Source organism: Lates calcarifer, linkage group LG19, assembly GCF_001640805.2.
Source record: "Lates calcarifer isolate ASB-BC8 linkage group LG19, TLL_Latcal_v3, whole genome shotgun sequence".
Lineage (NCBI taxonomy): Eukaryota > Metazoa > Chordata > Actinopteri > Centropomidae > Lates > Lates calcarifer.
In genome coordinates, this window is record NC_066851.1 from 9,872,431 (window position 1) to 9,896,313 (window position 23,883).

Below are 23,883 nucleotides of genomic sequence, written 5' to 3' on the forward strand. Positions count from 1 at the left end.
GAAGAGTGCTTTCATTAGGCCTGGCAGGCCATTGACTAGGAGGAAGGAAATGTGGTTAACTTCGGTTGAGTCTACCAGGGAGTGTATGTTTAGAAACGAGTGACTTTGAGTGACTCAAAACTTCCAAAAGCATGAGATGTGACATCAGCATTTGCCAGATTGTAATGTATCAGTCATTTAGTAAAGAAAAATAGGTTACACATCCTATCAGAGGGATCTTTGTGCCCTGTTTTGGTGTGGAGTCTGCAGCTCAGAGAAACAGTGTGAGACAGACAGAGAGAGAAAGAGAAGCTCCCTTGGCCTGTTTTGGCAGAATCCACCTCATTATCTGAATAGAGCTGGCCCTTGTCCTCATTGGGAGGAACAATGATGCATGGCAGTGCACTTTGTGTTGAATGACAGCAAGCAGGGAGAGAGGGGGTGATGCACTCTTGCTCTGCGCTGATCAGATTCATATGACCTTGCTGGAACACATTGGGTAATCTGATTATGGTATTGCCTGCCATATGTCAGACAATAAAATAAGTAAGGAATTAAGGAAGGGTGGAGTAAAGGGGGACAGAGAGGGAGCGAGAGTGACAATAATGGCCGATTGGTCTGATAACAATATTTTTTAAAGTGGCTATAATCAATCATCATAACTATCAAATGATAATAAGTAATGTGAAAGGGTTCACTTGTTCACCTCAGGCTCTAGAGCTTTACAGCATCTTTTAACCCACTGTTTTGCTTCTCAAAGCAATTAGCATTATCCATTTCCACTTCAAAGGTGATAATATGTCAGTGTTGCATTCACAGCTTGTTTGTATTGAAGGTTTAAAAGTTCTTGTCTAATGAACATACATAGTATAGACATTGTGTTATCACATAGAAAGCCACCACATGCACACCATTAGTAAATGCATAAAGTATTCCGTTACACAGACTGCAGCGCAGGAGCATTAGCACATGAAGTAAACAAGAGAATTTGATACTTTAAAATTACCATTCCCTTCTGCATCATCACCCTCATTAATAAGCACGGAGCTTCAATAAAAGAGCACAGATTAAAGAGCCTGGATCATAATTAGTCCGACATTTGCAAACCATGAAGGACCGAGCTTCACACTGACCCACTTAGCCCTTTTTGGCCAGACCCTGTGATGTTCATTTATCTGTGTTAACATCTGAAGTGTATTCAATTATCAAGCAACACAAGGGCAATCTGGTAAACCGCTAAGATGCAGCAGAGTTGACAGAGGGATTCTGTTTAAGATTAAAGGTTTAGGCCTTCGCTCTGGAAGCTGTGCAGCATGAAGCATGAGGAAAGCATGATGTAGGCAACAATTTCACACAAATAGTGCAAGTGTTACAATATCACACATCTGATGAGGATTTAGAATGTGTCTGGGCCGATGCTTAGGAAATAAAAAACAATGTTCGAAACAGTTGGAAGAAAAGGGCAATTTTAACAGAACAGTAGCTATAATGAAAAAACAGTCTAATGCCAGACACTGAGGATTGTGCGTGCATGTGTGTGCCATCTGAGTGTGCTGCATCTGTGAGCATGCCAAGGTGTGTGAGGGCACATGAGGACAGTGTCATTTTAGTGGGAATTGATCCAAATTATCACCACATGAGTAAAGCTGGGTTATTCATTCCCCTGTCCACCAGTTAGCTCAGCACTCATTCTCCCCGCGGCTGCTGCTGAGCCGAGTGTTGCTGGCTGCATTGCATGAGCCAGTGCTGGTCTATGATGTAACAATTCAAATACTCTGGAGCTTCCTTGAAAATTCAGCGTTGTTCTTAAAACAGAGATTAAAAAAGGGTCCACCCATTATCCACAGCCTTTTAGTAAATTACATAAATGGAAGGCCATCTGTTTGCTGCTGCAGATTAAAGCAAAGATTGTATTATGCCGACTGAAAGGGATGATTAACAAAGTTACGGAGGTAGCTAATGTAATAATAATAATAATAATAAGGCCTTACCACAGTATCAGACCAACAGCAACAGAATCAATTTGGATTGTGCAGTTTGGAGTGCTTCCAGTAAAGGCGTATAAACTTTAAACCAATACAGTAACCTCCTCTACCGATCAAAGGTTAAAAGGTCACAGAGTGGCTTGACCACAGACCACAGCGACACAGATGCTGGAAAGAGAGGAAAGCCTGGCCAGTGGTCATTGATGAAAAGTCACACTGACACCCATGAACTAAGCCTGTGACATTACTGTGGATTATGTAGGTTATGGGTGTTAAAATCCATTCATTCTGTCATTGTACGTGTGACATACAATAGGCCAGATTTAAAAAAAGAGGAGAAGAGTTCTGCAAATAAGCAACTTCTAATCCTTTTTTCTGTAACCCTTGTGCCCGCTGGGTTCCTGATCCTTTGTCAACTTCCTGCAAAAGAGGGGGGTGGGATGTGGGTATAGGGGAGGGACAGCAGATCCAAACTGGCAATGCTTGAGTTAACGCTGTGCTCATGAGAACCCCGGTCAGGTCGAACTTTGTGTCAACTTTGTGCCTTTGATCTGGGACACTCCCACTAATCTCTGCCTTCCCCCCTCTGCGGCACTGAGAGAGTTAAAGTGGATCATCAAGTGAAACTATTCTCAGGCCCTTGTGCAACTCTGTTGGGTAGTTTTTAATTTGCTGTCACATGTCAAAACCAAGACGAGAACATGGCAGCCAAAAACTAACAGGACTAACAGAGATATTTTGCAAAACAATACCTATTTATTGGTCTAGCTGGTTTACTAGATAACAGCTTGAGTGACAAAGTAAAACTCCCTGTGCGGAAAATGCTTGTCAGTTACAATGCTGCAGAGTAATTGTTGGAGCATTTCAGCTACAACCTCAAGCAGTGGGTCTGACACACACATACACACACACTTGAATCCCTCTCAGGGCATCTTTTTCTTGTTCTGCTTCTTTGAAATCCAGCAACAGCAGTGCCAGATGAAGGATATTCTGACAAATGTTTCATGCTTCTGATGATAAAAGCGTGGATGTCAACATTAACATCAAGGCAATGGAGCTGGAGCATGAGTCAGTGTGTTCAAAGCGCTGTAGAAGCAGTGTGATTTCTAATAACTCACCTGTTGTCGTGGAGTTGCTGGAGGAATTCCACTTGGAGTTGCTCGGCCGCCTGCTGAGGTTCAGGTCCAGACGGGTGACGGTCCGCTTGTTGCCATTCTTGTCAATGACCTCGGTGAAGAGTTTGGACTCATCTGTGTTACTGGAGCTGTCTTTGTCTGGGTCTATGTCCTTGTCGGATAGCAGCACAATGCGGTGGTTGAGCTGTGGGCTTGCCTGCTTAGAAGACAGAGGGGACAGGACTGGGGACATGCTCTGGAGGCTGTTTGAGGCAGGGAAAGATGTGTTGAAGACCCCGGCGAGAGAAGGAGAAGAGGGGCTCTTTAGGTGGGATTTGGCTGGGGGTGAGGGATTGGTAGTGTTTGACAGGGGCAACCGTAGCCCCTCAGAGTGCCTGTTACCTGTCTTTTCCCTACTGACTCTCAGCAGGTGATCTGTGTTTGGCCCTCTCCACTCAGCTGGCCCTTCCCTATCTAGGCTTGCATGGCTGACATGTTGCACCTTCCCCTCTACATCCTGCACCTTAGCCACCACCCTGACCCCTGTACTCCTCTGATTGATCTCGCTGTACAGCTGCTGAGCGGACTTGACTGTTGATGCGTCATCAGATAACGTCTCGAACGGAGAATCAAACCTCTTAATTGGTCGAAGGTTGCTCCCACTCTCCCGTCGGGTCAGCCCTTCAATCAGGCTACAAGAAGACGACTCATAACCCAGCTCGCTGTCATACTCTGAGAAGTCATTGCAGAAATACATGTCAGCATCAAATGTCCGGTTGTCTTCCATGAAGTCCCAGCCCTCACGAGCGATCTGGAAGGGTTCCTCCATTGGCAGGATGGGATTACTGACAGCACTGACATAAGATCCGGTGACTGGGCTGTCAGAGACGTGGACAGAGGCTGGGATACCTGTGATCTGTTCCACTACTGAAGCTGCAGATATGGACACACTGTTCTGAGCAGGAAGTTCAACACCCGAAGTTCCACTAGTAACTTTCTTCTTCATCTTACTGTGTAGGAAATCCTCAGCACTGTCACGCGTTTTGCTTCCCAACTTTTTCATCTTCTTGCTCTTGGATGTGGTTCTCTTGTGCTCTGGAGACACGGTGAGAGAATAGTTGCTGCTGCTGCTGAGAACCTGACCTCCAAGGTGAACCTCCTGACCCTCCATGTAATCCTGGAGTTTCCCATCCTGGTTACCCATCCTGACTTTCCTGGCACAATCCCTGCACAGCGATAAGAGATCCGCCAGCAGCTGGTGGTGCTCTGCCGCCAGCCAGCAGAGCTCTGCAACAGCTTCCTTTGTTGCCTGCTGGGAGTTGAGGAGTTTGCCTGAGGAGTTGGAAGACTGGCCCCTTTGTTCAGACACCGCGAGATCCTCCTTTCCCCAGTCATGGTCATTACTGGCCCTTTCCAAATGAGGGGCGCGGCTCCTGTACTTGAAGCTCGGGGCCTGCCTCTTGGGGAAATACAGGCTGATGTTGCTCAGCTCACGGATGGGCGCATACAGGAGCAAGACGGTGTGCGTGCCCTCCATGATGGGTGCCATGCTAATCACTCAAGCACAGACAGAGTGACTGGGCTCGGACTGCAGAGCTGGATTTCTGGCAATTCATCACCTGGCCTGCCCAGATGCTGTCAGAGAGAAAGCAGCACACAGCGATAAATCTGACTTTGCAGACACAGGATTAACATGTTAGTCCTGCTAGAGACATTTGACTACTACTGTCAGACTTTTTTGAATTCTTGTATGAACTCAAGCGTTTACTACATTTTAAAATTTCCAACACAGGATACACATTCCCTCACAGCTAGGGCACTACATACTATTTAGATGCCATTGCAAAGATAGTTAAGAGGCATAATAATACAGACTCCTTCTCTCACAGCAGTGGGCCCTCCATAACTCACTATCACACACATTAGTCAATTAAAAACTACAATAAAATCCAAACTAGAACTCACTCTACTACCTTTCTGAGCTCACCTCATCTTCATCTCCACCCTCCTCTCCTGCGTTGCTCTATAAGTAGATGAAACATTTCTAAACCGCATTTCATCAACATTTCACAAGCTGCCGCATAAGTGTCCCACGGGGTGACGACACATGCAGAGACCCCATGCTCGGCTGCCATCGAGAGGTGTTTGCATGCAAAACATGCACACATTTTTATACCTGTGTTGCAAACGATTCCCTCAACATTTCGCAACACCTCTCAACTGTTTACACCATAACACAGGCCTCAGTAATCCCGTGGGTTACTGTCACCTTGCAACAACCACGAGTACATTAGTCAGTGTTAAGATGGCAGCACAATTACACTGCCCGCCAGGCTTAATCGTCGGGGTTACTGCTGCCCACTACAACTCAAATATAACGTCTGTTTACTGAATGAATTACTAATTAAAATTTAATACATAAAAACTCCGCATTAGCCTCATATCAGCTTCAGTTTGATGGTTCACAATGAAGAAGAAGCTGAAAGTACGTTACAGACACCTGCACCTGCGGCAGGTAAAAACACAGCAGCAGTTAGTCAAAGATAAACTGTTACTTACCCGATTTAATGGCCTGGCAAAATATTTCCTCACATCTCTGTACTGCAGCCAGCCGCCGCTCACCGCTGCCTCACTGGGATTGTCCGCCCTGATTGACGGAGGGTTTCGTCCAATGGGCGCACGCAGCGCCGGCTCGCCGCTTTCCGATTGGTGTTTTATTATTTATCTACATCCCACATTTAGAGACAGTGCAGCTGCAGCTTGCAGGTAGGCCATGTGATGGGTCTCAGGCTGTGTATCGACTAGAGAAGGACGGAAATCAGGAGAGAGAGAAGTTTCTTTAACTGTCGCAGCGATTCCCACTTTTTCCAAGGCTGATATGAGTTACACATGCAGAGAGATAAGTGGATGTTAAAGTGCAGTACCTGCTCTGTGAAGGCCTGAAGTGACACCATTTCTTACAGAACAGAGACACCTAGTGGTTAGTATGAGCATCGCTGCTTTACTACACATGTTCCTGCTTATAACAAGATTTTCTTTATGTATTTATCTAACCACCAAGGAGGGCATTTTTCAGTCCAGTTATAATAGTATTTCAAGGAACAGAGTGTGTCTAAAAATATGTGAGAGATTTTGCCTGCTCTTTAAAAATCTAATACTTCATTGAATTATTTACATACTGTAGCAGTTGCATCAACTACTAATATAAAAGAAGGGAAACTGAAAGGGGAGAAATATATAGAAACAAATCTGCAAATATACACATTTTTATTCAAATCTGGTTGAAAGTTAGGTTTGTAAATAAGATTAATATTCAGGAGAAATCAGAAATGACTGTCCTTGTAGATTTATTGGTGAACTTACAGGGATGTAGGAATGACTCACTTACTTTCTCTTTCAGGGTACCAACTTTCACATTCATACAGTAATGAAATACTTATAGCAATGAAACACAGTTGTCTATATTAGTGATCTGTGGTCATCTTGATAAGATGTAAGAATATCACCACTTCTTTTTAACACACTGCAGCAAATGAAAGCAATGTGGACGATTCAATCATACAAAGGAAGGAAGGAGTGGTGAGGGAACAAGAAATGAAGGAAGTCAAAAAGGATGCAGCTAGGGTAGAGTATGTCTCAGCAGGTCACAGCATGAACGCTAGAGGGCAGCATCGCATCACAATACGGCATCAGATGTTTATTTACTGAATTTGTAGAGATGAATGTTTATTTTATTTATTATTCCTAGGCGCTGGGTCAAATGTGACACCAGTTGTTAGGTCACCCGTCATTGCTATTATCACTATTTTGTCCACAGGAGAAGCAAAAGTTCAAGTTTAACTGAGTTTACATGGCATTGATAAATAAGTTCCTTGTGATTCATCCAATCAAAGATAACTAGTTGAATGCGTGTCAGGTTTGCAGGGTACAGTATGTTCTCCAGCTTTTTGTGCTCATGGAGTGAATCATAAACCCACCTCAGCTCTGTAACACCCAGTTTTGTCGAGATTTTCTTTCACAGTGCATTAGCACAGATACATCATAACAAACACTGTTTAGGGTGAAAGAAATGAATGAAAATGTGGAAGATTTATGTTGATAATGGATCATGTTTACACAAAAGCCTAATTTCTCCACGTCTACAGTGGCAAAAACACACTTCTCTATATAGAAATATGTACTTAATACTAAGGTATGCCCACCCTCCTGAGAAAAAGCCTGTGATGTACATCAGTTTACAGTGTATAGTACTGTACGCAGGTCTGCTGTGCTCCTCCTCCGTACAGAAACATGTAGGGTGCTGACCATGGTGCTGATCTGGACCAGCACTGTAAATGGCATGTTTTCTATGAACCAGCAGCTAAGAGAGGATAGGGCGGGAAAAAACACAAAACTAAGGAGCCATTCGTTAGATAGCGGTTATTTGACTTCATATAACACGCTTATGTTTGAATGTTCGCGCTTTCACGGTTGTATTAATAAGGTCTGCCGGTGACGTCGAAGATAAAGACCCCGCCGCCTGTATCTTGGCTACACGACTTGGCTTCTCCCCGTTTCCCCGCCACACCGTCCCCAGTTGCTCCAGCCCACCGATGCTGACACACACTCCTCCTCCGGGGCGGTGAGCGGGGCTCGAGCAAAGCACAGAGGGGGGGCCTGAGTGACACATGCTGCGGTAGATCTGCCCGCTGAATGGTCCGTGGATTAGCTATATGCTAATATCGATAGGAGAGAGGAGCCAGCGGAGGCTTCCCGAGTCTGAACGGGCTCCTTTGCAGCCATGGCTGAAGGTGGAGAAGGAGAGGATGAAATCCAGTTCCTCAGAACTGTAAGTACATTTCCTGAAGCGCCGCTCCGGTGGCTGTGGAGATATGTGAAGCTCTCTCTCTCTGTGTGGTGGATTATTACTGTCGATTACTGCCTATCACTTGGCTTGTCTCTCAGATGTTATTTCATCCTGTAGCCTGTGATAACCCCGTGTCTTCTCGCAGATCTTAGAGGCGGTGATTGTGCCCTATTGTTTTGCGCATCGCTCACTGACAGCTATTGTCTTTCCTGCAGTCTGTCTCTCAAGAAGTTGACAGCAGTATTTCCCCCTGCCGTGTTAAACTTACATAGGCAGCGTTGCAGTTAGAATTGTCTATAATTTGAAAGTAGAAACACTGTGATTTAACTTAGTCTTTAAATAACTCTGAGAGGCTGAAATGTTCTAGCATCACTTAAATCTCTCTGAGGATGAAGGGAGTTTTGAACCAGTGTGCATGCTGTATAATGAATTCAAACGTGGTAGCCTGGCAGTGTAGGCTGCCTGTCCAGACAGTCGCCCCAGGGTTCCTGTGCAGCAACAAAGGTCTATGCAAATGAACTGAGGATAACATTTTATAATAAATGTAGCTTTGATGCACCTAAGCCAGATTAATAATGCTGTTTTACTTGTTGGACACAAACCCAGCATAGACTAACTCTGTTGCATGCTCATAAAAGGAGGCTGGGGACCACACTATAAAAAAATATGTGTACCACTTTGTAGAAATGGGTTCTTTAGCTCAGGATGAGTGTTGACGCTTGGAAATATCTGGCAGCGGCTGAACAGTTTCCACTGTTGACAAAGATAGATGATGACATGATCCGCTCATCTATGGTAAAATGCATTGAGAGGCATATCATGTCTGAAAATACACACCGGTCTAAGGGTAGATGAAGGAGCGGAGCGCTGGAGGTTTTCCAGATAGACCCCGAGACAGTAGGAGGTGTTTGGTTGCACATATCACTGGAGCTGCTGCTTGTGGTTTCCCTTTTATTAAGCTGCTCACAGATGCACAACCAGCTGCGCTGTGAGGCAAACTGAGCAGAAGTGTTTTTTTATTTTTATGTAAATTATAGTAACCCAGTCATTTTGCATTGAGTTTTCTTATCAATATCCATTTCTTGAGGCTTAATTGAGAAGCTTCAGGACACATTTTTACAAATAACCAGAATTTATCCAACAAATAACAGTGTCAACATGTCAAAAGAGACTAAAGTGCAGGTTCATGACAGTGCCTGTAGCTATCAGAAAACATAAACAACATAAGTGATGGCATCTTGACTGAGTCAGTGTTTGGATTGCGCTGAAAGGCTTTTCCTACCCCCAGGAATGACAGCGATCTTTAAAATGTCCCTTCTGTTCATTTCAGAATAAGCTGATACCTCCTCCCTCTGCAGAACCCCCAACCCTTTAACCACAGCACATAGAGGTCACCACATCAGCATGCCTGCCACTCTGAAAAAGAGCTGACATTTCAGCACCACTCCTCCTTCTTCTCCAGGCTTGAACTTAAATACCACCAATCCACAAGCTTTATAAGAGTTGCGGATTTAGTCATTTTTTGCTTGCTCGACTGTTTTGGTCCCATTTGTTGGATTCACGGTGGACATTTTTTATTTTTTCCCTGCCTCCAGATGTAACTGTGGGAGAAGATGTGAGGTGGCATTGACTAATAGGAAACTGCTGTTGCTTTAAAAAGGGCTCAGCAGCTTGTTGCATCCCTCCACACAGGGAAGCAGCTGACAGGCTGGATGGTGTTGGGATGGGGGGTGCGGTGAGCGAGCTTGGTGTTCACGAGTATAAAAGTGTGTGTGCGCGTGTGAGTGTGTGTATTTGTGTGTGTGTGTGTGTGTGTGTGTGTGTGTGTGTGTGTGTGTGTTGAATGCAAATGCAGTAGCTGTAGCTGTGTGGTGCAGTCAGGCTGCACCAGACGTGCCACAGCAGAGCATAGTGCAGAAATTATTCATCAGTCCAAGCAAGGCACAGCTGAACTACTCAGTGTAGAGGAGCAGAACAGACACACACATTAGTATGTACATGCCCGTATGGAGACACACATTTATCTAAAATACATGACTTAAGCCAATCCTGCAGAGACAAATGCTCAAATTGGATACACACTTGCCTTTTCAAGCACATTACACACACACACACACTCTGGCTCTAAACTTGTCTTTACATCCTGTCACTTGCTGGCAAACAGTCTGTGAGGATGTGTAGAGGCTATATTTCTTGCTGGCATCCAAATGTTGCCTGTTATTGGAGTCAAGGAGCTTGATAAAGCAGTTCACAAACTGCCTTTTCTCTAACAACACGAAGTAATTTCCCCGGAGTGGTAGCAGAAATTACCCCTGCCGGACTGCTGCTGCCTATAAACCCAACTCAGTGGGAGGAAGGGAAAGGAAGAGAGGGGATGAGCGACGGTATCTCAGCCATGGGTAATTTGATGTTACAGGAAGAGGAATCGGTGCTGATTGTGAGCCAGGAGACTCAGAGAAAAACCCACCCCCCCACCGCACCCCACCTCTTCTCAAAAAACTGCAGTTTAATGTCAGAGGGGGCAAGGAGTTTAATAACAAACTTTATTTGTCCTATTGGAATGTCCTCAGATGCACCGCTCTAGCAGCAGCAGCAGCAGCAGCTTCATAATAAGCAGTATAGTGAATAAAATATCAGCTTATGGTTACATGGCTCAGGCTGCTCATTGTGTAAGAGTGGTTTTCTAAATGAATTGCTTGTCTACTGTGTGTTGTGTCATTAGAGCAGACGGAGAGGAAGAGGAAGAAGAAGAGGGAATAGTAACAAGAAAGTTTTGTTCTTTCCTCACTCTCTGCTTTTCTTTCCCCCCTCTGTTTTAATTCACATAACCATGCTGACAGAAGGCCATTTATTAGTGCAAACATGATACGGCACGCAGCGGTGTGATCATCCATGCACGGGCACACACGCGCGCAAACCTCTCTGTTGCTGAGGATCCCTGCCAGGCGAATATCAAATTCTGGTGATCTATTAGCAGTTTGAGTGGGAGTAGCGACTTTGAAAAGGCCAGACTAGGGCTGTGACTAATGCACTGTGGCAGCGCTCGGCTTGTTTATGCGAAGGCACCGGTCTCACTTTGCATCCAGGCGATGACTGTCAATGCGGCAGCACGGAAGAAGAAGTAATGCAATGAGCCAAAACAAGCAGACAAAAAAAAAAGAAAAACCAAAACAAAATATAAACCTGTAAAGCAGCAAAGTGTTAATTTTGGCTATGCTTGGAGCCTGTGGCATCAGTGCCAGAACTTGCTGCCTCCTCTCCCACTCATGTCTCTGTGAACACCCTGCTGGGGTGTCTCTCTTTCTCATTCCCTTGTTGCCGTTGCTCTTGTCTGCTCTGCATTGCTCTTTTCTTGTTTCACTTTCGTCATATTTCCCATTCCACTGTCTCACTTTCAACTTTTATCTCATTCCTCTAGCTCTCCTCTTCCTTTGCCTCTTCATATCCATTGTGATCTGCTGTGGCCCTCCATGTTACTGACGTGCGTGTGTCTGTTGCGGTTTGAAATGGTGATGTGATAGATCCTGGGAGGGTGGAGGTTGTGTGTAACAGCTCCATGCTGGCCCAGAGGCAACCAAAGTTGTCCTTGATCTGCAGATAGATGATTTTTTACTATAAAACCGTATGGAAGCATCTTTAGTGAGGCCGCATTACTTCAGCAGAGAGCGTGAAGAACATGTTTTCTAGGTTTTTTGCTGACCTTTCATCATAAACCTAAAGAGCAGCTTCCCAGTGAGTCCTATATCTAACATCATACCTTGATTTTTTAGCGCCAAAAGTACGCCTGACTTGCCTCACATTTCCTGTTGCTGTCACTTGCCCTGTGTATAATTATTAGAGATTACCATGAAATTATTTCCACTGATGGGAATTCAGTTCAGCACATCATTGCATTCTGCTTGACACTAAGGAGGAGGGAGCTTTAATGTTATTATGATGAGGTCTGCTGTCATTTCATGGTTGGATTAAAAAAGTAATAGCTGAGTTTCATCAGCGACCAAAAGGCATTTTGAGCATAATGGTGCAGATTTGAGCACAGAGATTCACTCTGAGACAGCTTTGGAAAGAAAAAAACAAAACAGGAAGTTTTCTTCTTATGATGCAAATTGTCACAGGGAGCGCTGCCTCGTCTAGTGTTTTTGGCATATGTTTTCACCAGCTGTTACTGAATCTGCCCTGAGATGCATAAAACTGACACTGTGTGTGTGTGTGGATGCTTCACTTCCCCTCATCTTGATGTAATTTATTTATTTCTGACATACTGTTTTGAGCAAATGTGAAATCTAATATATAGCGGTTCTTATCCCTAGACAGGTCGCATTTCAGCTACTCAGAGTGCAAAGTTATGTCATGTAAAAGGCATGGTATTGATCCCTACTGCACATAACCTATATCCCTACTAAAGTATTGATTTACTGTACCTCATACCTCCCATTAGCATCACCTGAGACTCATTCATAATTCTCAGCGCTGCACCTCCCAAACCTCAACTTGCAGAAAAGTAAGTTGGTGGCAGGTTTAAAAGTGGAGGTGTTGTTCAGCAGAAGGCTGTTTCTCTGTGTTGCGTAATGAAAATGGACAGATAGGATGGGCCTGTGATGTAGGAGGGGGGGATGAAGCCAGCAGGCCTGCCCAGAGACAACCCAGTGTAAAGCTGCTGTAATGAGATATTGATCGTGCCACCAAATGAAGAAATTTCCTCAGTAATATCAGTGGCATGCAGCAAGCGGGCCTGATTGATCCGGCATTTCAGAGCATGAATATTTAATAAGGCAGTGTAGGAAGCTTCCACCTAAAGAAGACCCTGTTGTTATTTTCTATTTGTTTGAAGACCTCCAACACGTCTGCTATTTATGTTCTCAGCTTTAGTATCAGACGGTGGCTAGCCTTGATATGACAGTACTGACTAATGTGGACTTGTGTCTCATATCTGTTCACTAGTGATACATTGCTGTGCTCCTAGGATGCACTTTGTTAAGGTGTTGGGTATCATGTTGCAGACGTTTAGCGCTGCAACTATTTCTTTTAATTATTAATAAATATGTCTATTATTTTTTCAATTGTCCGACCACTTAGTTTATTAAATGTTAACAGTGCTAACAAATGCCCATCCCAAACTACCAGAGTCCAAAGCCCTGTCTTTAAATTGCTCATTTTACCCAGCCAACAACCCAATGTGCAAAGGCATTCAGTTTAGTTTCTGAAATATTTTGTATTTTAACTTGAAAACTGACATTCATACTTGGTTAATACTAATACTTATCTAAATGTTCACTGAATAGATATACTGTATATATATACTGTGACCCAAGAAATTTTCTGTTGGTAATTAAGTCAATTATAAATAAATAGATCAAAAGTAAATGCGATCCCTTGGGGATAGAGCCTTCAGTGTGGCAGCCCCCACCCTCTGGAACTCTCTCCCAATGGAGATTTGCCATGCTACATCTTTGCTCACTTTTAAGTCTTCTCTGAAAAGTCACTTATTCACCCAGGCCTTTGGCAGTTAGTGTTATTTTGTTTTGTTTTGTTTGGACATTGCCTTTATAAAGCATCCTGGGGTCTTGTGAAAGGCGCTATATAAATTTAAGATATTATTATTATTTATTATTAACATAAAAACACACACACAAAATAACACACTAAATAAATTCAGAGATATTATGCCTAAACCAATTTTTAATTCTCCACAAAACACTTAATCATATACAGTGTCCTCATACACAACATCTATGGATAGATTGAAATTGAGAACATTAAAAGTTTTTTTCCCCTGTAGCCAGCATCTAAATGATTTAATTATTTAGGGATATTGAAAGATCTGCAACCTCAGACTCAATATATAACATATATACTATATTATACTTGTACTTTACAAAGTGTCAACAGTGATTTGTGTCAAAGACACCTATGGGAAAGACTTGAATGAATTTATCCTCTTGTTATGGTGCGTATATCTAGTTAGAACTTGAATGAAAAGAATAACCACATTTACTTAAGTCAATTGTATCAACAGAAAAAAACCTTTATCCTTTTCTGTAACTTCTTTTGTGCTTTGGCCTCCTCCCCAATATCCACAGTTGGCTGCTTTGGACCAACAACAATGTAGTGTAATTAATCCTGCAAGCTCCACTGACAGCATACTGAAAACATATAAACATGAGATTGTTGTACGCTGCCACTTTTGTTAGTTTCAAGCAGGGCTACAGCGGGGGCTATATTAGCAAGTTGTTTTGGTAGGCTATCAGTAGTCTGTCTAACGCCACATAGCACAATAAATACTGTATGGTGAGCACAGCTAGAAACCCCATTTATTTAGAAGATGCTAGTATTAGCCAGTTAGCTCCATGTATTTTAACACTTCCACTTTGGTTCTGTTCTCCATTTCCTTTCCCCTCTTGCCAACTTCTTTAATCTTAATCAAAAACTACTTCAGCACCATAAGGCTAAGTGTACACTTTCCACATAGTCTGCACCACTACCAGTGACTGTTAGCCTGTTGTTAGCTGCTGCCTCCTCAATAGCTAGCAGGGCCATCTCTCATCTCCCATTGCTAGCTCTGCTCTGCTTTGCCATTGCTTCTTGGCAGTTAATGTTGGCTCGCACATACAAGGCGGCATTTCTGAGTCTGCAATACCACTACAAAAAGCTGTGGCTACCCATTAGTCACTGGTTGTAGAAAATTTGTGCTGTCCACAAAGTTATATATATATATATATATATGTACATATATATATAAATGCCAGTAAACAGGGACGCCTTGGAAGAGGATATAATTGATGCAGTGCATCACTTTGGAGCGATGTATATATACATATATATATATATATATATATATATATATATATATATATATGTGTGTGTGTGTGTGTGTGTGTGTGTGTGTGTGAGAATATATATCTACCAGTATCTATATATCTATATATATGTGTATGTATATGTATATACTGTCTATATTGCATGGCTTTCTGAGAGCAGCTGAGTGCATGTAGATTAATAAAACCTAGGAAAGGAATAGTTGTTTGCTCATTTGCTTTCCTGCTGGATAACACTCTCATATGTGTCCATTACATATGTAGCTAAAGCTAGGAGACAGTTAGCTTAGGTTAGCATAAAGCTGAGGTCTGTCCAAATGTAAAAAAAACAAACAAACAAAAAAAAAAAAAGCGGTATGAGTAAACTTCAGAAACTTTAGATACAGCCAGACTGTTTCCACTCATTGAAGAACAGAGATTCTAGGGAGGATTTGCTTATAGTAATTCTATCTTTGTTTTCTCAATCATTTGATGATGCATCGCTGCAAAGCAGGGTGGATTGCACTGCATCAATTATATCCTCCTCCAAGGCATCACTGTTAACTGGCATTTTACCCAATGCAAACCAAAAACTCGCCTCTTTTTTTCTAATTAGCTGCAAGGATGGCACCAAATCCATAAAACAAGAGAAAGTTTGGCTCATTTAAAACTTTCTGCAAACATGCCTTCCTCACAGTGCGTGCTGCACAACCAACATTTCTAGGATTTCCCTACTTGCGACGCCGACGGCACCCGTTACCACAGAAACAATGTCAGTGTCTCTGACATTGACCATGGATAAGAATCATTAAAACTCTTACTACTTTTAGCTGCGCTTGTGAATAATCCTCCTCCTACATAAAAGCAGCTCTGGTATCTGCCGTAATTATGTCCAATGTTCTGTCTCCCCACTGTGTCCCTAATAAGCCATTTAGAGGAGTGTTTACTGCTGCAATCTGCTGCTGTTAAGGTTCACTTTATAGGAGAAAGTTGTGTGTCTTTGTCTGGGTTAACTGAGTTTTTAAGCAAACCATGACAGTCTTCTGAAAATGTAATGCTGGATCGTTATGCTGTGGGCAATGTACTCCCAATGCCACTAGTGCATCTTAGTGAGGAATCTTATTGACTCGACCGAGAGTGTGTAATTGAGTAATTTGCAGGATCTGCGTCCTCCGCTACAACAATTGTTGTGTCGAGAAAATCCAGTGATGTTCGTCCCTCCGGGCGGGTGCCAAACTCGGCCTTTTCAACTGATATTGACAACGGTGGCGTTTCCCACCTCATAAAAGATTCATACCTCTTTAACAACCTCTGCGTTGCACCATGCCAGCACAGACAGGATATCACCTTCTTTATTGGGCCTTGTTGCTGCAGAGTCAACGATGTGTGTTATAACAAAATGCACTATCCTGCTTTGCCAGCAAGAGCAGGAAATTCATGGGCGTTGCATGTACAGCTAAGATACTTAACCACACACACATGCATGCCAACACACACAGTATCTGACCTACCTTACCCTCATCAGTGCTTTATGTATTTGCAGTTTTCCCTGCTAACATGGCATTATACTCCAGCTTTTTTTGTAGCTCTCTGCTTTCCTCTGGCACTCTGCAGTGCTTCTTTGGGGAGGAAGCTTTTATAGCTAGGTCTACATCTAGCCCTGCAGGTGAGGGAATGCACAGAGATGCTGGAGCATTTTTTTTATCCCTCCACTGGGCTGAGTATCTCTGCAGCATTCCTCAGTTTCTCTCAGCCCACAGTAATGCTCCCTCCCAACTTAGAGGAGTGCTCTTGTGGCAGTATAGCTGAGGAACTGACACTTCAAAAGTACCTCACCAAGCTCTTAATGGCCTCCTCCTGAAACGTATGACAAATCAGTGCTGCAGGTTGATATTTGATGCAGCAAAAATTGCCCTACAAGAGGCTGTCTTCTGACTCTGCACCCAGATAAAGTGAGATGTCTGTTTTTCACCATCGCAGCCTTTCTTTTCTCACCTGCTTTCTCCCTGACACGTTGCTCAGGGTGATATGTCCCTATATTTTGGCAATCATCACTAAGTAAAACTACCTCAGCACTCTCTCTTCGCTTCTATCTGCCTTCTCCACTCTTCTGTGATCCTTTTCTCTGAGTCTCAGCTGTGCTGTAGCTTTGACGCCACAACCCTTCACCTGGGCATCATCACCAGTCCCTTAACAAATAGAGTTTGACACAGCGGTGCCTCAGCTGTAGTTCAATCTCAGCTCTCTCTTATGTGCCGGGGGCCCGACACAGCTACACTCACAAGCATGTGGATCAGCGCTCTGAAGAATTTCAGTCAGGTCAGGCCTTAAAGGACTATGGATATTTTTATCCCAGAGAAGCTGACACTGTGATCACTGTTATTGCATATATAGAGAATAAGTGTTAACAATGTTAACACAATGTCTTTGCAGAACGGAGAAAAAGAACATAATTCCTAACAAATCTGTGAACAGATAATCTAGTTATCAAACTGTATCTTTCTTGGCAAAAGCCAAGTGTTGAGGACAATGTTCCCTTTAGAGCTTTGGAATTGTGGGATATATTGTGATTGGCTACATCTAGCTTACATCTAGCTTATCATAAAGGCTTATCTTTGCAGGTGAAAACAGTTAGGTAAAACAATGCAACTCACAGGCCTGATCAAGAAACAGGTAAGAGTATAATCCCCTGTAAATTTATTCAAATTGAACTGCTGTTGTCTTTTTAAACAAATGAGATGTATTGTGTACTGTAGTTGTTTGCCCCAGCTTTGCTTTGAGAAAGACTTATTTGCTTTCCTACCGAGAGTTAAGCTACTGCTAGCAACTGTTAGCTTGCTAGCATAAAGTCTTGAAGCAGAGAGAAAAAGTAGCTGACTCACTCCAATAGTAAAAAAATCCTCACCAGCACACTGAAGCTAGCTAATATATATATCTGTTTGTACAATTGTACAAGAGTTGAAGTGTCAATCATGTCAATCAACTCTTCTAACTCAGAAAGAAAGCAAATAAGTTTATTTCCCTAAATGTTAAAACAATGTCAGGTAGACATTGAACTAGTGTAGTTTTATATAGCCAATAACATCCTTTCCTTGTACATAGAGCACAGGCTGTGGCATTTGAAATACCTGCAACCACTGCTTCCTTTGACATTCTAGGTCACATTTACTCTATTTCCACTTTCTTGACCTGAAAGCAAAGTGTAATCTCCATCCATCCACCTCTTGAGTCTAGCGTCACACAGCTGAAATAGTGAGTCAATGTTCATGCTTCACTTCCTGGATGCAGGATGCTTACAAATGCACATGTTAGTGCTGCTCTCCCATTGGACCTCCAAGAACACTCCTCCCCCAAAAATACAACACATTGGTTGTCAGAGAGTGTAGGCAGCCTATTTTCCCTTCTCTGGGTTATGCCACAAAAAGTCTCAATTCCCAGGGTAATTGAGGCTACTTTGTGGAGAGGAAGAGGGGGCGGAGGAGTGGAAAGTAGTTTGTTCCTTTTGTTCCCTGGTGCAAGTTCCAGCTATTGTGCCATCACACATTCCCTCTGAGCGTCCCCACTGCCGTCATGAAGTCAGGGGAAAAACTGCAATACCACCCTAATCTTCTTCCTTAATCATTGTATTGACTTATTTCAAAGCAGTTAGAAACATTACAGAGATTTTCCATTCATGCGTTTTGCTTTTTTTTATTCCAGTAGCTTGGGCAGTGGAAGCCTAAAGCAAGGTACTGATGAAAATGCTTACTTAGCCTTTCACATTAAAGCCACCGCCGGGGAGGCAAATCAGTGTTGCAAGGTGCAATGAGACACTTAACTGCCTCCCTCCTCTGCTCCTTCGGTACTGAGACATGCAGACAGGCTTAATACCTCCAGACCTGGAAGGGGTTTGATCTGCCTGCAGGGCTCACTTAGTAACACTTGTTTTTTAAACATCCCCTTCAGATGACCTGTAGCAGCCCTCGTTCTTTACGGACTTTGACTTTTTTGTAATATCTACACCATAATATGCTCCTACACTGCGAAGCTAACAGCAGCTACAAACACTCTGTGTCATTTAAGATGTAGCCATTTTTCACCCTGAGCTATTTGGTTCACAGTGATTGCCATACCTGTCCAATCTTCAAGATGGATTGCCTTGGTCCATATGGTTGCCGCTGTTCACGGCTGTATAGTGTGAGTGTATGGTGATTGGGTAATTAGATTGCATACAGTGATTAGACATCCTGGGTCTAAAGCGCAATATGTGCCAGATGAATGTTACACACACATACGCACACACAACCTGAGAGGATCAAATATGAATGGGACTATCGAACTGTCACAGATTAGATTATCTTCCAGTGCTTTGGTGGTATTTCTCATTTATTTATTCTTGGAAAGAATAAAGAGATAAAATTGTGGTTTAGCTATTGTCTTCATGCAACAATCTGTTTATACTAAGAGTGGCTGCAGACGTAAGTGTAAAGAGATCGAGCTGGCTCAGGAAATGTAGCCGATGTGGGCCTGTGAAGTCTGTTGAGAAACTGCAAGATATGTACAAATAAACTTACTTATGTGACTTGCACATTTTAACTTTACATCTAGAGTGCACAGTTTACAAATGGGAAACGTCTTTAATGATTCTCCAAACATAGTGTATTCATGCCAGAGCAGTCCAGGATGCAGCTGCATGCATTTTGAGCCAGGGACTGGCCACAGACACTGTTCAATAACAAGCTGTAAAGCTGTCATCCTCAGCAGCCTTAGCAGAGCCTTTAAAAGAGGCTGAAATTTTAGCGAACGTCGAGATTAATTTATGGTGTCACTCTGGCCTGGGGATTTTAATGAGGTGTATGTATGTGTGTGAGGTCCTTGCTCTCTATAGCTCTGTTTGCCTTTCTTTCTATCTGTATCTCTCTCTCTCTCTCTCTCTGTCGTTATATCTGTGCTCTGGGGGCAGCATGTTCAGCAGTTTGCCTCAAGATGAGCATTAGCACTCCCATTTACACAGCAACACTGAGTCATGAGAATAAAGCACTCGCTCCTCTGGTCCAACTTTTTTTTCTCTCTTTTTCCATCTCTGCTGGTGTCATACCACAGTGTGAGAGAGCATTAAGCTACAAGTCTATGAATCACTGCAACAGTAAGCCAGTAAAGAGCATGTATAATCCCCACCAGAATATTCTGGAACATCCATTTCTGGTCTTACATTGCTTCCTTTGATACTAGAGCACCATTAGAGGAAAAGATGACACATGTCTTACATTTATTGTCATGTAAATGGTCTCAATCCAATCATGGGCATTACTATAGTTACTTTGATTTAGTTGTCATTAACGAAGACAGGATGAGAGATCCTTCTTTTCATAAATTCATTACTAAGTTTTTACATGTGGTTTTCTAAATCTGGTTCCAGCGAAAGTGAGCAATATCTTATTTAGTAAAGATATTAGTAATTCTGACATTGCTTGCAAGGAAACACCTGTCTAGTCAAAAGGTAGCAACTACATAAACAGGAAGTTATTGTAGCATAACAAGCTGTAGCATAACTGCCAAAAATAAGTTTAAGTAACAAACTTATTTTAATTTATATGTGCCCACATAAATAAATTTGTGTTTCAGTCAGTAGTTGTGGAATTTTGGTGGAAAATGTCTGACTACATTAAGCTAATAGATCTTATTTTGCCATTTAGCCTGGTGTTATTACCTTAACATTTATTGATTTTAGGTATTTCATTTTAGGTTATTTTTGTTAAATGTAATTTAAAATCTTACTAGCTTACCTATATCATGTGTTGGGTCAGTTGTGTCAACCATATCTCATATTACACTCAAGTCTTAACGGGTCATCTATTAGCAAGCTAATGTTAGCTTTGTCAGTTGGTTCCATCAGCTACGCAGCAGTTTCACCTAGCAGTTAGCTGTGTTTTTTAGTTAGTTAGTATTTAGCCACAACTAATCTTTACAAAAGAAATAGTGTGTTTAGTTCAACCTGTTTTAATTTAGTGACATGTAAATTAAGACTTAGTAAACATTTAGGTTGTAGTTAAACTAAGAGCAAGTGCAGCTGCCTCGCACTTACTGTTTTATGACTCCTGAAAATAGTATCTGTAGTGGTCTGAAGTGACAAATGTATTATGAATCCTTCTGAAATTCTGATGAGGTGATGCTCCTCTGGAAAGGAATACAAATGCACTGAGCTGTACATAACACTACATCATATTTAACATGTATAATCTACACCTGACACAACCAGGAGGCACTAACAGATGGTTGGGCCAGCAGCTCCCCCATGTTTTAATAGTGCGTCATTATAGACTGCAGTGTAGTCTACTCTCCTCTTCTCTCATCATGTTACTGCCATGGATAGCCTACTACTAATAGGCCTGGGAAACACCTGGTCTTTCTCTGAGCCTACGCTGTGTGAGTGGGTGTGAGGGGAGAAAGACAAGGCGGGTGAGTGTGCCTGTAGGGGGGTGAAACTGCTGCCCAGCTGTATTTTGTTCTGCAGTGCCCGACCAGCTGTATCAATCTGTTCATAACAAAGTCTTTGTGTGTGAGCCAGCCTCTGTACAGTGTTGACTGGCAGCAGGTCCCTTGTGATGATGGAGCCTTATTGTACACTGTACAACGGTGTCACATGGGGACAAAGGCAAGTGGAGGCAAGTGCTGCGGTCTGCTGTGTGTGGTGCATTTGGCTTTGGATCTTTTCCATTGCTACTCTATCTACTACTTTCCTTTCCTCTCCTCTCCTCTCCTCTCCTCTCCTCTCCTCTCCTCTCCTGCGGTGTTCTACCTTTCAACCTCCTCCCAGAGGGCCGCTCGGTGCCACCCTCGGATCAATTTGCTGTTGATTCACCAGATTCTTTGGCACTGGATCAAGCTGAAGAAGAAAGAGCAAATCTGACCTCAAAGAGCGAGGCAGAGAGCTGCTGCTGCTGCAGGAGTGGAGTCTGGATTTTATCACCACAAGTCTTTACTTTGATGGGATATACTTAGCAATGGCAATTTCTTCTTAACGGGAGGTGTAATTGTTTTTTCTTTATGAACTCCTTTAGATACTTCCACACCCTTTTACACCCATGCATTTTTGTAAGCATGTACACAGAGTTGGGGGTTTGGGTGAATGCAGTCTAACTTTATGTGTAAGCTTTATTTACCACATTTTGAAGGAGGTGACAGAATCTGATGTTGACATGGATGCGTGGCTTGTGGCTCTGCCGGCTACCGAGGCATCTTAGAAGCCAAAATCCGTTTCATGGATTTAAACAGGAGACACATTAATGATGACACCACTTGTCATGTTGTTCCTGTCCTTTGGGAGCTGCAACACTGTCGTCCCAAAGTGTTTATCACGCGGTGTTTGTTATTTTCTCTGCAGCAGTGATGCTTTAAATTTGAGGTAGAGTATCTTACATGAAAGGAGACGAGCGGTGCTAATGTCATGAGTATAGAGTGCTGGGTGTAGCATAGTGCAAACAGTGGTAATACAAGCCTCATGGGAGGCATTGGAGCAACACATGAAATACTGGAGCAATTCAGTTGCCATCACACCCAGGCTCATGGTACTCAAAAAACAGGAAACATTCTGATTTACTGCAGAGAGCTACTTTGTTCTTTTCCTCTCTTGCTCCGGCTTGTTTGTGTCTCTGAGATATTTTGTGACTCCAGCTTTACAGTAGTTATTGTAGCGCCTCCAGGATGTACTTGAGAATACATTGCCAAAGCTCTGCAGCCCTGCACGGTGCATGATAAGGTGGTAAGAGTGTGTTTTCATGAGCTGATGGCACACGCTGCACTGCACTACCTGCTGAAATGCTGTAGCCGTCTCTTCAAACCCAGGGCTTAGCTACTCCAGACTCCTCCTGAGAGCGTTTTGGTTTGGATTGCTTCTGCTTATTTCACTGCTTAAGAGGAACAGAGTAACATCAAGTTACACTCCACAAACCCTTCTCAGCTTTGTTGTCTGGAGGGTTGGATTCAAAACTATGCAGCAGTGTAGATAAAAAACACACTAATGCCGGGATTATTGTTTCACAAGCTATAACAACCCATTATGTGCTTCTAATGTCTGTAATCACTCTGTACTATCATCAATAATGATCATTTATTTAGAAGCAGCATTGTGTTCGCGTGAATAAGTGCAGTCACTTTTAGTGCCAGCAACACTATAAGGTCTGGCCTGTGGGGCAGCACTGGCAGCATTAACACTCTCGGGACTTTTTTAAGTGTCTCTCACCTCAGCCTGAATTCATACACAGTTCAAAAACGGTAATTGGTTCACTGCAGCTCTGTTAAGGAGACCTTTGGCACGCCTACCTGTCACTATGCAAAAATCTCCTCCAATGTTATCGGTCCCCCGTGCACCAAGAGCGCATGATTGGTTAAAACCAAGAAAATAAGCTGAGTTGTCACCAGAGCCCGCTCATTGATATGCTATAGCGTTACTCACACAAGTCTCAAAGGAGCAAGGTACAGTTTTACGCTATTGCTATAGTGCACACACACACACACACACACACACACACACACACACACACACATATATACACACAGTGGGAAATGACAAATGCATGGATTTACACAGAACAAAGGAGTAAGAGAGAGTGTGAGAGAGGGAGTATTATGATAGAGTCAAATTCAATCTCAAGGTGCCCTTGGAGACTTGGTTCACTTCACATTGTTTCAAAGCAGTTTAAAGAATTATGTTTTCTTTACTGATGTATAAAAAGAGCTCGACCCTGACGTCACAGTTTGGCTGTTTTCCACCAGCTTCTGTACTTCAATACAATCTCACTTAGGGTTTTTTAGCCTCAGTAGTGGTGTGGCTTTAGGGATGACAAAGTCTGTCAAATGGTCAGCTGTTGGTCCCCCACTTTGGTCCAGACTGAAATATCTCAACAATTACTATATGTCCAGATTATGAATCCTGAATCCTTTGTTGATGCCCTGACCAGTGCAATTTTTAAGCCAAAAATTTTAATTTATCCAACACTTTTTACAACCAAATCCTTGCAAATCTTATGACAATGGGCCTGTGGGAAGCAGTGTTTGTTGGATGTTATGAAACAATAATATTACATCATTTCTTTTTAACATAACATTTTTATCTAGAAAAAAAGAACTATACAGCACTCTGACTTGGCTTGAACTTTTTAGTTGTTGCTATAGAGATACAAGAC

The 23,883-nt window shown here is 42.8% G+C and overlaps 2 protein-coding genes across 4 annotated transcripts in view; one reads left to right on the forward strand and one right to left on the reverse strand.

Moving 5' to 3' along the window:
• Window positions 1-5,747, reverse strand: part of LOC108892521 (formin-1-like) — a 52,634-nt gene extending 46,887 nt beyond the window's left edge. Inside the window, 2 exon segments of the mRNA XM_018690120.2 lie at window positions 3,083-4,714; window positions 5,639-5,747. Of these exon segments, the coding sequence (XP_018545636.1) occupies window positions 3,083-4,628 (1,546 nt within the window). The 5' untranslated portion in view covers window positions 4,629-4,714; window positions 5,639-5,747.
• A 1,897-nt stretch (window positions 5,748-7,644) lies between these two features.
• LOC108892522 (ryanodine receptor 3) overlaps window positions 7,645-23,883 on the forward strand; it is a 100,925-nt gene continuing 84,686 nt past the window's right edge. For all 3 annotated transcript variants that reach the window (XM_051077956.1, XM_051077958.1, XM_051077957.1), the window contains exon 1: window positions 7,645-7,907. In XM_051077956.1, coding sequence (XP_050933913.1) covers window positions 7,860-7,907 — 48 coding nt within the window. In that variant the 5' untranslated portion in view covers window positions 7,645-7,859. The remainder of the gene's footprint in view (window positions 7,908-23,883) is intronic.